The sequence below is a fragment of the Eretmochelys imbricata genome, chromosome 1, assembly GCF_965152235.1.
Source record: "Eretmochelys imbricata isolate rEreImb1 chromosome 1, rEreImb1.hap1, whole genome shotgun sequence".
NCBI classification, from domain to species: domain Eukaryota; kingdom Metazoa; phylum Chordata; order Testudines; family Cheloniidae; genus Eretmochelys; species Eretmochelys imbricata.
In genome coordinates, this window is record NC_135572.1 from 59,878,881 (window position 1) to 59,891,331 (window position 12,451).

General features: G+C 38.3%; 1 protein-coding gene across 1 annotated transcript in view; it reads left to right on the forward strand.

Moving 5' to 3' along the window:
- Positions 1 to 10,488, forward strand: part of SUCLA2 (succinate-CoA ligase ADP-forming subunit beta) — a 42,446-nt gene extending 31,958 nt beyond the window's left edge. The window contains exons 8-11 of the mRNA XM_077811464.1: positions 56 to 198; positions 7,218 to 7,338; positions 7,787 to 7,875; positions 9,664 to 10,488. Of these exons, the coding sequence (XP_077667590.1) occupies positions 56 to 198; positions 7,218 to 7,338; positions 7,787 to 7,875; positions 9,664 to 9,738 (428 nt within the window). The 3' untranslated portion in view covers positions 9,739 to 10,488. The remainder of the gene's footprint in view (positions 1 to 55; positions 199 to 7,217; positions 7,339 to 7,786; positions 7,876 to 9,663) is intronic.
- The last annotated feature ends 1,963 nt before the right edge of the window (positions 10,489 to 12,451 follow it).

Below are 12,451 nucleotides of genomic sequence, written 5' to 3' on the forward strand. Positions count from 1 at the left end.
CCTTTGATGTACTTACTGCTAATGGAGTTCTTAAATGTAACTATTTTTCTTACAGTGAATGGTGCTGGTTTAGCTATGGCCACAATGGATATAATTAAACTTCACGGAGGCACTCCAGCAAATTTCCTTGATGTTGGAGGTGGTGCTACAGTACATCAAGTAACTGAAGCCTTTAAACTTATTACTTCAGATAAAAAGGTAAAACAAGGATTAGTATTTCAAAGTTCTGCACTGTTGAATAATTACTTTAAAACATCATATGACAAGGCATAGTATGTATTGTATATTTTCACTAGTAGACGTGGTTTTTAAAGGTGAGCTACGAAGAGGGGAGAACTGTGCTGTCTTTGCTACTTTATGATGTGCCTGAAAAACATGTTAGTTTTTTCTACATGTTTCTTATTTGTCAGGATATCAGTCTTCAGTCCTTCAGGAAAGGAGAACTGAAGTAGGAAGTCTCTCAGCCCTCAGTTGAAGGGACAAGCATGAGAAAAGGCTCTGTGGGAGATTCAAATACTCAAAATGTCTGTCAATTGCACAGTTGTGATGTAATTCCCAGTAGTTCTCTACTTTTTCCTAAGCAGTTAACTGGCAAAATTAGTAGAGGATACCTAGCACTTGTAATGTATCTGAGAGGAGGGGAGGAACCAGAAGAAGCAAACCCTGTTCTGAAGAAAATATTCAATTTTTTTATATTTATTACAAGGAGGAGGCTACCAAACACCCTTCTTTGCAGGTCACTTTTTTAGTTGGAATTAAAAATACTCCTTTTAAAAATAAAACTAGAATTTTCTAATAGAATTAGTATGAAAAAAGGCAATAAATAAAGTAACACTTTCCTGTGTAATTTGAAGTTAGGTTAAAGATAGTAGCAAATTAAATGGAAACAGTTATTCTCGAGGAACTGACCCAAGTCATTTAGATGCAATATAAACATAGAGAAGATGCACTGTTACATGTATTCAGAATAAATAGTAAACAACTTACCTTTTAATTATCTTTGCACCTTCAGTTCTGGTGTACTTTTTTTAAGCACTAATACACTTAGCAGACTCAAATGAACAACACAGTAACTTGATCCACAGTTTTAAAAATCACGTCTGTAGTACTGTAAACAAGTACAGAGGTGCCATTATTACCCTTTTAAAAATCCTTAAAGCTGTTTAACTGTCCTTGCTGAATAAACTAAGTGATTTCAAACCAGGCTATCTTATTTTACACTAGATAATTTTGGTATTGCTAAAGAAATTCTGCTTTATTTGTACTTAGATCAGTGGCCAGCTAGGCTAATAAGAGGTTTCCTAGAATATCCGAAGCATGTGCTTTCCTTGTTTGAAAACGAATTTGAAACTGAAATGTTGGTATCAGGTTAGACTCTTGTCCATCCCTGACTTAGGTACCAAACCTGCAACTAGATTCGTGCGGGTGCACGTGTATGTGCATGCAGATCCAGTTACAGGATTCCAGACTTGGATTGTAACGGGTATTGTCTGACTTGTACATAAACTTTAAGATTCTAAGATGCTATTTGGTAACATAGTAACATTGTAAGATAAAATTATTTTGATAACTTGCCTGGAAGGATACGAATGTCCCAGTACTATTTTGAAGAGCTCCAGGATCTTTGTACCTGTGTTGGAATAATATATACATTTTATTTGAACATTTAATTAAAAATTAACTGAGTATAATTTTGGGCAACAGGAGGAAGAACTCTAGGGCTGCCCTAATGACATACATTTACTGATGGATAGGAGTAATACCACGAAGGAAAGCTGAGTTTATGTGGCACTCTGCACTAACAACGCTTCACTTTAAGTTTGAGGCCTTCACCCACCCGCTTCTGCTCACATTTTCTCCCCAATCATCCAGCAAAGATTTTAAAAAGGTCACACTTTTCTTTTCCTCTTCCCATCCCTCTCCTCCCAAACTTCTGTCCCTGAACCCCCAATCCTGTTTTTTCCTCCTGAATTAAATCATTCCCTCAGTGTACTCAATTTCAAAGCACATCACAAAGCAATATTGCCCATGAGTACTCATCAGTATCTTTTTGGAGTATTTCATCTCTTCCTGCAAAATGGAGAAGAGCTTGAAGTGAGTCACTAGTGCAATTCTGGTTTTGCCTATGAAGTACCCCTTTGACTTTGTATTTATCAGTCACGCTGACAAATAGAACTTGGTATCCATGGTATCACTGCTTGCTTGTATTCCACCTTCATTGATGGTTAAGTCTGCAGCAGAAAGGGCAGGCTGGCAGATACAATGGATGTAAGTTGTGGTTCTATAGAACAGTGGGGTACTTAGCAGGTGAAGGGAGAGATTAGTACAGTTACGAACAATACCATATTTAACCCATTATCTTTTGTGGAATGCTGAGAGAAGAAGAAATCAGATAGGTAGTGACAGTTGTGCAGCTGGAGGGTTGTGGGTGATGAGAAGTGAGTGATTCCAGAGGGATGGAGGTTCATGGGAGCTGGGAAAAAGGTAGGAGATGTGTCCTTGGGCAATAGAGGAGATGGATAGGAAGGAGAGGGGCAGAGGCTGATGGTAGGAAACAGAGAGATGACTAACACAGTGCTATGTGCTGCTTGAGTTGGCTGTGAGTTAGTAGGGGAGGAGATGCTGAGCTAGCTGTGGAGAGATGAGAGCTTAGTGAACACCACTGCCCAGTGTAAAGCAGCATTTAACATCTTAAAATGATTGAATGCATTGAGAAACAGTACAGAAAACGTGACCTGATGAATCATGTACACAGATGAGCATGCTTGCTGTGTCATTTGCCTGGGATCCAGCATCTGTGAAAGGATTCTTGTATTTGTCTCATTCAAGCGTTTGGGGAATGCCTTCAGTCTTTTCTGTAGGTAGAAAACTTCCTTAAGATCAGCACAAGGCTAGCCCAACATGCTGTGAAGAAGAGCTTCTGGAAGTAGCCTGAGTTGCCTTCAGCTACTGAATAGAAAGACACTGCTTCCCTCTGGGCCCAGTGTTGAGACATTGTCATTCTATAAAGCCTTGGGCTTCACTGCAGGCAGTGTGCCTGATATCAGTGGTACTGAGCTCCAGCTCACTGGATGACATTTTACCTCTCCAGAAGAAGGATCAGCAGGAAGTACAGAGAGCCATTTGCTTGCCTGGCATTCTGCTGTTCTGAAGCCTGAACTCCACGTTGTTCTACCTCAAAGCCTCTAGTGTCCTCTCCCTATAGATTCAAGACTGGGAGACTGAACTGATGTCGTGTTTGAGGACATATGCAGATTGATCCTTTTAATCTTGAAGACCATAGTATTTCCTTTGATTCTTGCTGCAGACCTTGCTTTGAGAAATGTTAGAGCTCTTATTGCAATCAAAGCACTCCTTGTGCATCATGCTCTCATGTGTACTGACTTGACTCATTTGGTTCTTGAGGTATTGGCATTCACACTGATTTCCCTGCTACCTTATGCACTGAAGGTCTTACCACAGCAATTGTTGAAATCTTCTGAAGCACTGTTGATGCTCTGGTCTTTCCCATCGCTTAGTATTGGTTGCCTGCGGTGAGAGCAGGACAGTGATCCAGTTAATCCCTTCCCTGTCCATCCTTATCAAATTTCTGCAGATGGGCCTTGTACCGTAGCCTGAAGGCCATTGAATTCTGGCTCTATTGGACTAGATGAGGGTGCCTATCAACTTGTCACCAGTTCGTGTGTTTATATCTAGGCCCAGCTGGCATGAGCATCTCAGCTGAGCTCAGCTGCTTTGGCAAACACTTCAGTCTATTCCAATAAAATAACCTGACTTATAAAACATATTTAAATTAGTAGGTTTTATTGTAAGTTTAAGCCTTGAGACAGATGGTTGGAAACTTAAGTTTTAAGTAAATCTTTATTAAAAATCTGATTTTAAAAATCTTTTTTTATTCACACTGAAATTTTGTGGAGACTGAGTCAGATATAGAACCCAGGAGTCCTGAATCCCGGCCCGCATGCTCTAACCAAACAACCATGCTTCCTGTCTGCTTGCTTTCCAGCCAGACTTCCTACACCCTTCTGTAGAACCTCAACCTTCTGATTTTTCACCACCCCCCTCCTTAATCCTTTTTTTATTCCACAGTGTACCAACACAAAGTCATGGCCTACCTGGTAGCTACAGAAATGATCAAATCACTCCCTCAAACATGTTATAGCTGTGTTGGTCCCAGGATATTAGAGAGACAAGGTGGGTGAGGTAATATCTGTTTTTGGACAAACTTCTGTTGGAGAGAGAACCTTTCAAGCCACAGAGGGCTGCTCTTCAAGATCTCGTCAGAAGAGCTCTGTGTGGCTCTAAAGCTTCTCTTGGTCTCTCTCCCTAACAGAAGTTGGTCCAATAACAGACGTTACCTCACCCCCCTTGTCTTCCTCGGAGACATGCAGTCAAGTTCTGAAAGTACTTTTTAACTTCACAGTCCTTTAGCCGTGGGCTCTTTGCCATCTAGGCTTGTTTGAGGGGAGAAGATCATAACTTTTTCCTTTTGACTAAAATAATTTAAAACGGTTTCCATAAACTTGACTTTGTTTAAAGGGAGCTAAAATGCTGAAGAACTACTTTTTAAAATGTAGTTCTTCTCTTTGTTCTAAAGTCAGTTTGTTTGCCTGTTTGGTTGCTTTCCCTGCCACCTGTATATTGTGTTAAAGCATACTTTCCAGTGCTGAAGACTTCAGTATGGTAGCTGCTGTATCCCTTATCTAGGAAAGTAAAAGAATGAACATTGCAATATGCTGAAGTATTTGAAAATGACTATTGCTTATGTTAGAGAACTTATTTTAACCCTCTCTCTCTACTGAGTGGGCATTTTGTCCTGGTGTATTGGTCATTTGCAGTAGCTTCATACAGACTGGTTTCAGAGTAACAGTCATGTTAGTCTGTATTCGCAAAAAGAAAGGATAGTGAGTTTGTGTGGTGTGGTTTTTGGGAGAGGGGTGAGAGAACCTGGATTTGTGCAGGAAATGGCCCAACTTGATTATCATGCACATTGTGTAGAGAGTTGTCACTTTGGATGGGCTATCACCAGCAGGAGAGTGAATTTGTGTGGGGGGGTGGAGGGTGAGAAAACCTGGATTTGTGCTGGAAATGGCCCAACTTGATGATCACTTTAGATAAGCTATTACCAGCAGGACAGTGGGGTGGGAGGAGGTATTGTTTCATATTCTCTGTGTGTATATAAAGTCTGCTGCAGTTTCCACGGTATGCATCCGATGAAGTGAGCTGTAGCTCACGAAAGCTCATGCTCAAATAAATTGGTTAGTCTCTAAGGTGCCACAAGTACTCCTTTTCTTTTTGTTCATACAGACTGTATAATAGAGCTCAAGAAGAATGTCATTTTCCTGTGCCCTACCCCTTTTACTCATAATTTAACTTCTAACATTAAATGTAGTCTGCAAAGACATGATGGTAAAGCTAATGACCTTCAGTCTAAAAAAAGCATGCTCATTCTCTCTTCTAATGTAGGTCCTTCAACAGAGTTCATCTTACAGGTGACACACCGAAGTATTAGTTTGGGGAATACTTCTAGCAGGATTGTCTTAAACTGGAAGGCCAAACTGTTGGCAAATGGAACAGTTATGACATAAATTTTAGTAGCTGAGGTTTAATCTCTTTGAATAAAAGTATGTGCTTTCCCCAGAAAATTGGTTGAGCAAGACTATCAGGAAAAGTTATGGTGCAGTCATTTTTACATTCTTGTTAGAGATCAAAATGTTTCTTTTCGGTTGGCATCTTATTTCAGTTAACTTTTTACAAATCAGGATGCTTTTTCTTTATAAAGGGAATGGTTATTCGTGCCTGCTAGTCTTGGTGTCTTAAATGGCAAATATAAAACCTTTCCAAAACCAAAAATAAATCACGGAACATTTTTGAAGCTTAAGTGGCAAACATCATTCTGGGATGTATTAGCAGGAGTGTTGTAAGCAAGACACAAAGTAATTCTTCCACTCTACTCCATGCTGATTAGGCCTCAGCTGGAGTATTGTGTCCAGTTCTGGGTGGTACATTTAAGGAAAGATGTGGACAAATTGGAGAAAGTCCAGAGGACAGAAACAAAAATGATTAAAGGTCAGGAAAACCATGACTTATGAGGGAAGATTGGAAAAATTGGGTTTATTTAGTCTGGAAAAGAGAAGACTTAGCCCTGGTCTACACTAGGCGGGGGAGTCAATGTAAGGTATGCAATTTCAGCTATGGGAATAGTGTAGCTGAAGTCGACGTACCTAGACTGACTTACCACGGCGTCTTCACGGTGGTGAGTCGACTGCCGCCGCTCCCCTGTCAACTCCGCTTGCTCCTCTCACGGCGCTGGAGTTCCAGAGTCGATGGGAGAGCACTCGGGATCGATCGCTACCTGCCGATTTGGCAGATAGTGTAGACCTACCTTGAGAGGGGATATCATAACAGTTTTCAAGTACATAAAAGGTTACAAGGAGGAGGGAGAAAAATTGCTCTCCTTAACCTCTGAGGATAGGACAAGAAGTAATGGGTTTAAATTGCAGCAAGGGTAGTTTAGGTTGGACTTTAGGATAATCTGCCTGTTCGGGTGGTTAAGCATTGGAATAAATTGCCCAGGGAGATTGTAGAGTCTCCATCAATGGAGATTTTTAAGAGCAGATTAGACAGACACCTGTCAGGGATGATCTAGATAATACTTAGTCCTGCAATGAGTGCAGGGGACTGGAGTATATGACCTCTCAAGGTCCTTTCCAGTCCTAGGATTCTATACCCTGCAATAATTGTCTTGCTGTACAGTAGAACCGTGTTTATCCGACTCACCGTATAAACGTAACAGTGTGCACTGGTCAAGAAGTGGGCAATCTCTTATGTTGGCCACTAGATGGCGCTGCAGCCTCACACTGTCCCATACTCCAGATTAGCTGAATTTTTTATTATCTGTTCTGGACCCAGTCCCAATGAAATCCGATAAAAAGGATTCTGATGTACTTTATTTTAGAGATTAGTAACTTGTCTGCTGAATTCATATAGAATATGAATGAAGGCTTTCTTAAACTATCTGGTTAGCATTGAATTTCTAGAGCTTGAATTTTTAGAACTGATTTGTTGCCCATATGAGTTGGATGAATCCCTTTATCTGATGTGATGGTCTATTTTGCTGCATGTTAAAATTCTTCATAATAATCTAATAGGATGGTGGACTTGATGTGTGTTCTATCATTAAATGTATAACCCTACCTGCTGCTTTCTGTATGTAGGTACTGGCTATTCTGGTGAATATTTTCGGAGGCATTATGAGGTGTGATGTTATTGCACAAGGAATCATTATGGCAGTAAAGGATTTGGACCTAAAAATACCTATTGTTGTACGGTTACAAGGTGAGCACTCTTCGCTACTGTGTAAATCTAAGTATTTGGATTTATGTATACTTATGTATAATAATAATAGCGATCACCGTGTTTAGCAGTTCACTTAATGTATAGCAAAATTGCTTGTAAACAAGAATATTTTGTAAAGAGAAATATATATTAACATCTAAAATCCAGTGTTTTTCTTGATAACACTATTCAATATTTATTTCTTACCATATTGGTTTTTTTGGTAACTGTTTAGTTGATATTTTAGAACAGCAAATCTAACTTGCTGCTACTATAAAAGCCTTCTAGTGTATACTGTACTTATCTCAATTTTGAGATGTCTTGATAGATCTGTCGTGGAAAACTTGATCATCACCAGCTCACACTGTCTCTGATCGAAGCTGGTAGTTAGTAGGTCATTATTTCATTCAGTACTGAATTCTGTTTAACACTACTTCTCTTTCTTCAGGTACACGAGTTGATGATGCCAAAGCTTTAATAACAGCTAGTGGCCTCAAAATCCTTGCCTGTGATGACTTGGATGAAGCTGCTAAAATGGTGAGCAAGAAAGAACTTTTTGCATAACTCTTCATAACAGATGCTATGCTTTAACATGAAGTTTTAGTAAAGTTGTATCTTCCCCCAGTCAACTTAAAACCGTAGTCTAGGATAAAATATTTGAAGCCTTGAAGATGACTGACACTATGTATCCAAAGTATTTCACAAAGCTGTAAGTAACTGGTAGGGTGGTGACTTTGTAGGCAGAATCTATTTTACCCCAAACTAGGAACCGGCTCTATATTGCTAGAGAGAAATATTGACTAGATTATTACTTTTATTTTTTTTTTTAATAAAAGAGCCAAGAGATCTTTAACTTTGTAGATGGGCAGAAGGGACCTCAAGTTAAAATCTCATCTGAAAGGCTGCACTTCTAATGGTGCACCCCTCGTTGGTAGTATACTTTTAGGTCAACACTTGTAGTAGTTCAAGGCCAAGATAAGTATTTGAACTCCCTAATAAGCAAGGGTGCTATCAGTGTTTAATCTGAATCATTTGTAGTGTTTGCTCCTGGGGTTGAACTCTCCAGAACAAGCTGCGTTTCAGTGAAAGAACCTGCTCACCCTGATCCGCAAAACTCTGAGTTTAAGGGCACAGTGAAAATCTTATTAAGCTAATGGAGCCCTTGGTTGATCATTAGAATGCTTTTGCAGCAGAGAATTTGGGTTTTAGACCTATATTGCATTTGTATAAGGTGCCCACCATCTAAAATTACTGGTACCGTTTTATAAATGAAGAAATAAGTCTGTCAACGTTAACATGACCCAAATTAATTTTTGTTCATTTAAAATTATATTCTATATACCAAAATCACTTTAAAAAGTACTAGTAGTTTAAAAATAACATACATTTCTCCAGAGAATATTTACTCGTGTTTAAAAAAAAAATACCCTGAGGCCCCAGTTTGATTGAGGCTTATTGTTCTGAGCACTGTATAAATGTATATAAAAAAATAAGGGTTTGGCTACACTTGAAAGTTAACATGGATTCAGGTAGGGCATTAATTTTAAAGTGCAATGTGTGAGCATTCTCTTGTTCTGGAATGGGAGTGGCTTGTTCCTGTTTAGTTTAACCCACTTTCAACTTGACTTAAACTAAACAGGAAGTGGCTTGTTCCTGAATAAGAATGTCCACACATGCAACTTTCAGGTACAGCTCTTCATAGACAAGTCCTAACTCCCTGTAGAGCTTTGTTTTAAGACATGATGCAGCAAGTAGGTGTAAAAACAAATGGAAGAGGGAAAATGAGGGTGACAGTAATAGGATCACTTGATTATGTAGATTACTTATGCACAATTTTCTGGTTTTATAAAGTTATGAACAAACAACATCATTAACATCTGTTAATAATCCATGCTGGCCACCTGGCATCTAAGCTAGACAAATGTGAACTAGAAATAAGGTGCATATTTTAACAATGAGGGTGATTAACAATTGGAACAACTTAAGAGTTGTGGTGAATTCTCCATCACTGGAAACTTCTTAAATCCAGAATCTTAACTCTTTTTTTCTAAAAGAGATGCTCTAGTTCAACCAAAGGTATTGGACTTAAAGCAGAAATTAAATTCAGGTAAGTCCTGTAGCATGTGTCATGCATACTACATGATCACAGTGGTCTCTTCTGGCCTTTAAATCTATGAATCTGTTTTTTTCTTATGGCAAGCTCTTTCTGACATCACTTCGTAACGTAGACTGTCTAGTCGAACTCCTAAAATTTAATAATGTCATTTGTTAAACTGTTAATATTTCTTTAATTATCTTTAACTTTATTTCCTTTTTCCCTCCCAGGTTGTGAAACTTTCAGAAATAGTGACCTTAGCAAAGCAAGCTCAGGTGGATGTTAAGTTTCAGTTGCCAATCTGATCTGAGATGTCATGGAAGTGTCTAATGTGTTATATTCTCTGAAATACTGTGTTCTGTGGGTTTTTTCCTCTTTTTTTTTTTGTGTGGAGGTTTTAATTGCTTGACAGGCGCACAAACTTTAAAGCACCTGGTCTTTAATGTTAATATTAAAAATGGTCAGAGTTCATGTAAAAGTGTCTGTATTGCTGACATGTAGACTTTTAGTTGCAGTCCCAGCCCTCCAGCTTTTGGTGCAGAATGTCACTTGCAATATACTCATTCATTATTGTCAAAAACAAAGTTTTTTTGTTGGAAAATAGATTCTTCTGAATAAAATCTGAAGTTACTTTAGTTATATATTCATATTAGCTTCAGTAAAGATAAATATGGTGACTAGACTTTCTAGCACTGATAATGTGGAGGAATGTATTGAAATGGTCTTTTTTATTGGAGACCTTTAATCTGCAGTATAATGAATGGATTTGAGCATACCAATCATAATGCATAAATAGTGCGTTTAAACAAACCCAGCAACTTTCTAGAAGTGCTTTGCCGATTTGACCTGTTAAATATCGGGACAAGGTAACAATCACTACAAAATATACTGTAGCACTTAAGTCTTCATGGTTTCTGGTGCTTATTAAAAAGCATCGTGTAGTTTTGTATATGAACAATAAAGCATATTTCCTAAAGTGTGGCAGACTTGTCATACAGAGAACTAGAATGTCAATTATAAGTTAATAAAATCTCTCCCAAGAGATCAGTATTACATTTTTCCTTTGTCCACTTTGATTAATAAGTCGCATAGTTAAGTGAGCCTATGAAGGAATTGGTAGGGTTTAAACCAACAGGTGAAGAGGTTTTGTAAGTAAATCTGTAAAACAGCATGTCTGTTCTGGCACTTCATGAATTGCATTGCAGCATATAAACTTATGGGAACTTGATATGTGATACAACGATGCTTTCATATTGTCTTGTGTACTGTATTATACCAAAAGTGAGGATACAGATCTTTCCAGTCTGGCTTCTCTGTAAGGAAAGGCACTACAATAGGAAGACACTGGAAAGCATCTGTGTTATGAGAAATGCAACACCAACCAACCAATGGGATATCTTCTTGTATGCCATTTTGCTTACCTTGCAGCATTTTTCAGTTTTAAGTGACAAAAAAAGCTAAAGGAATTCAGTCAAATCTAATAATTCTTTTGCCTCTGGTGCTAACACACATTAAATTGACATTTTAAAAAAATCTAATTTACTTTTAACCAGTTTGTTTGTTTGTTTTAACTTGTCATATCTGGTATAATGACAAGTTAAGTTAGTATCTAGATACCTTCACTTGCTGATTCTTTAGTACATTGGCAGTGGTGTTGGGTTCACCGTCTGTGTGGAAGCTTTTTATTAGTTTTTATTACAATAGAAGCCCCCATTGGGATTGTGTCCCCTTTGTGCTCGGTGATGCACAAATTCACTTGTGCTACTGTTAGATATGTCACTGCATTTTAAATACACTCCACTTTATGGTGCATATAAACACTTAAAAAAAAGCCCTTAAAATGAATTACATTTGCGTGGTGTGGGTTGGATGTTACATCATTAACTTTGCTCCTGATACATATGTGTGCTTGGGGGTGGTGGTAGTGGATTTCACAAAAGGAACTTCCATAACCTCGGAGCTAAGAAACTGGTGGGGGAGGGTGAGAGGTCAGAAGGGGAAGGGAGTAAATGAGGTGTAGCAAAATTTACAGAAAATTGTATCTTTGGGGGCAGGGATGGGATTTGACATGTCAAATGAACACCTGAGGGTTAAAAACTCTGCAGTGAAATCCACTGGAAAAAGTGGTTAAAATAGGTTGTTTTTTAATAGGTTTGTGAATTAAAATGTGAAAGATTTGATTTTAATTGCTTGACAGCCAGAGTTTAAAAAAATTAATTGTGATTAATTGTGCTGTTACACAATAAGAGAATACCTTTTATTTAAATATTTTTGGATGCTTTCTACATTTTCAAATATATTGATTTAAATTCCAATACAGAATACAAAGTATACAATGCTCAGTTTATATTTATTTTTTATTACAAATATTTGCACTGTAAAAAACTATAGTATTTTTCAATTCCCGCATTGCAAGTACCGTAGTGCAGTCTCTTTATTATGAAAGTTGAACTTATAAATGTAGAATTATGTACAAAAATAACGGCATTCAAAAACAAAACAGTGTAAAACTGTAGAGCCTACAAGTCCACTCAGTCCTACTTCTTGTTCAGCCAATCACTCAGGCAGACAAGTGTGTTCATATTTGCAGGAGATAATAATGATGCTCGCTTCTTGTTTACAATGTCACCTGAAAGTCAAAACAGGCATTCGCATGGCACTGTTATATCGGGCGTCGCAAGATATTTACGTGTGAAATGCTCTAAAGATTCATATGTCCCTTCATGTTTCAACCCCCATTCCAGAGGACGTGTCCATGCTGATGACTGGTTCCGATCAATAACGATCCAGAGTAGTGTAGACCAATGCATGTTCATTTTCATTATCTGAGTCAGATGCCACCAGCAGATGGTTGATTTTCTTTTTTGGTGGTTCGGGTTCTATAGTTTCCGCATCAGAGTGTTGCTCTTTTAAGACTTCTGAAAGCATGCCCCACACCTCGTCCCTCTCAGATTTTGGAAGACATTTCAGATTCTTAAACTTGGGTTGAGTGCTGTAGCTATCTTTAGAAATCTCACA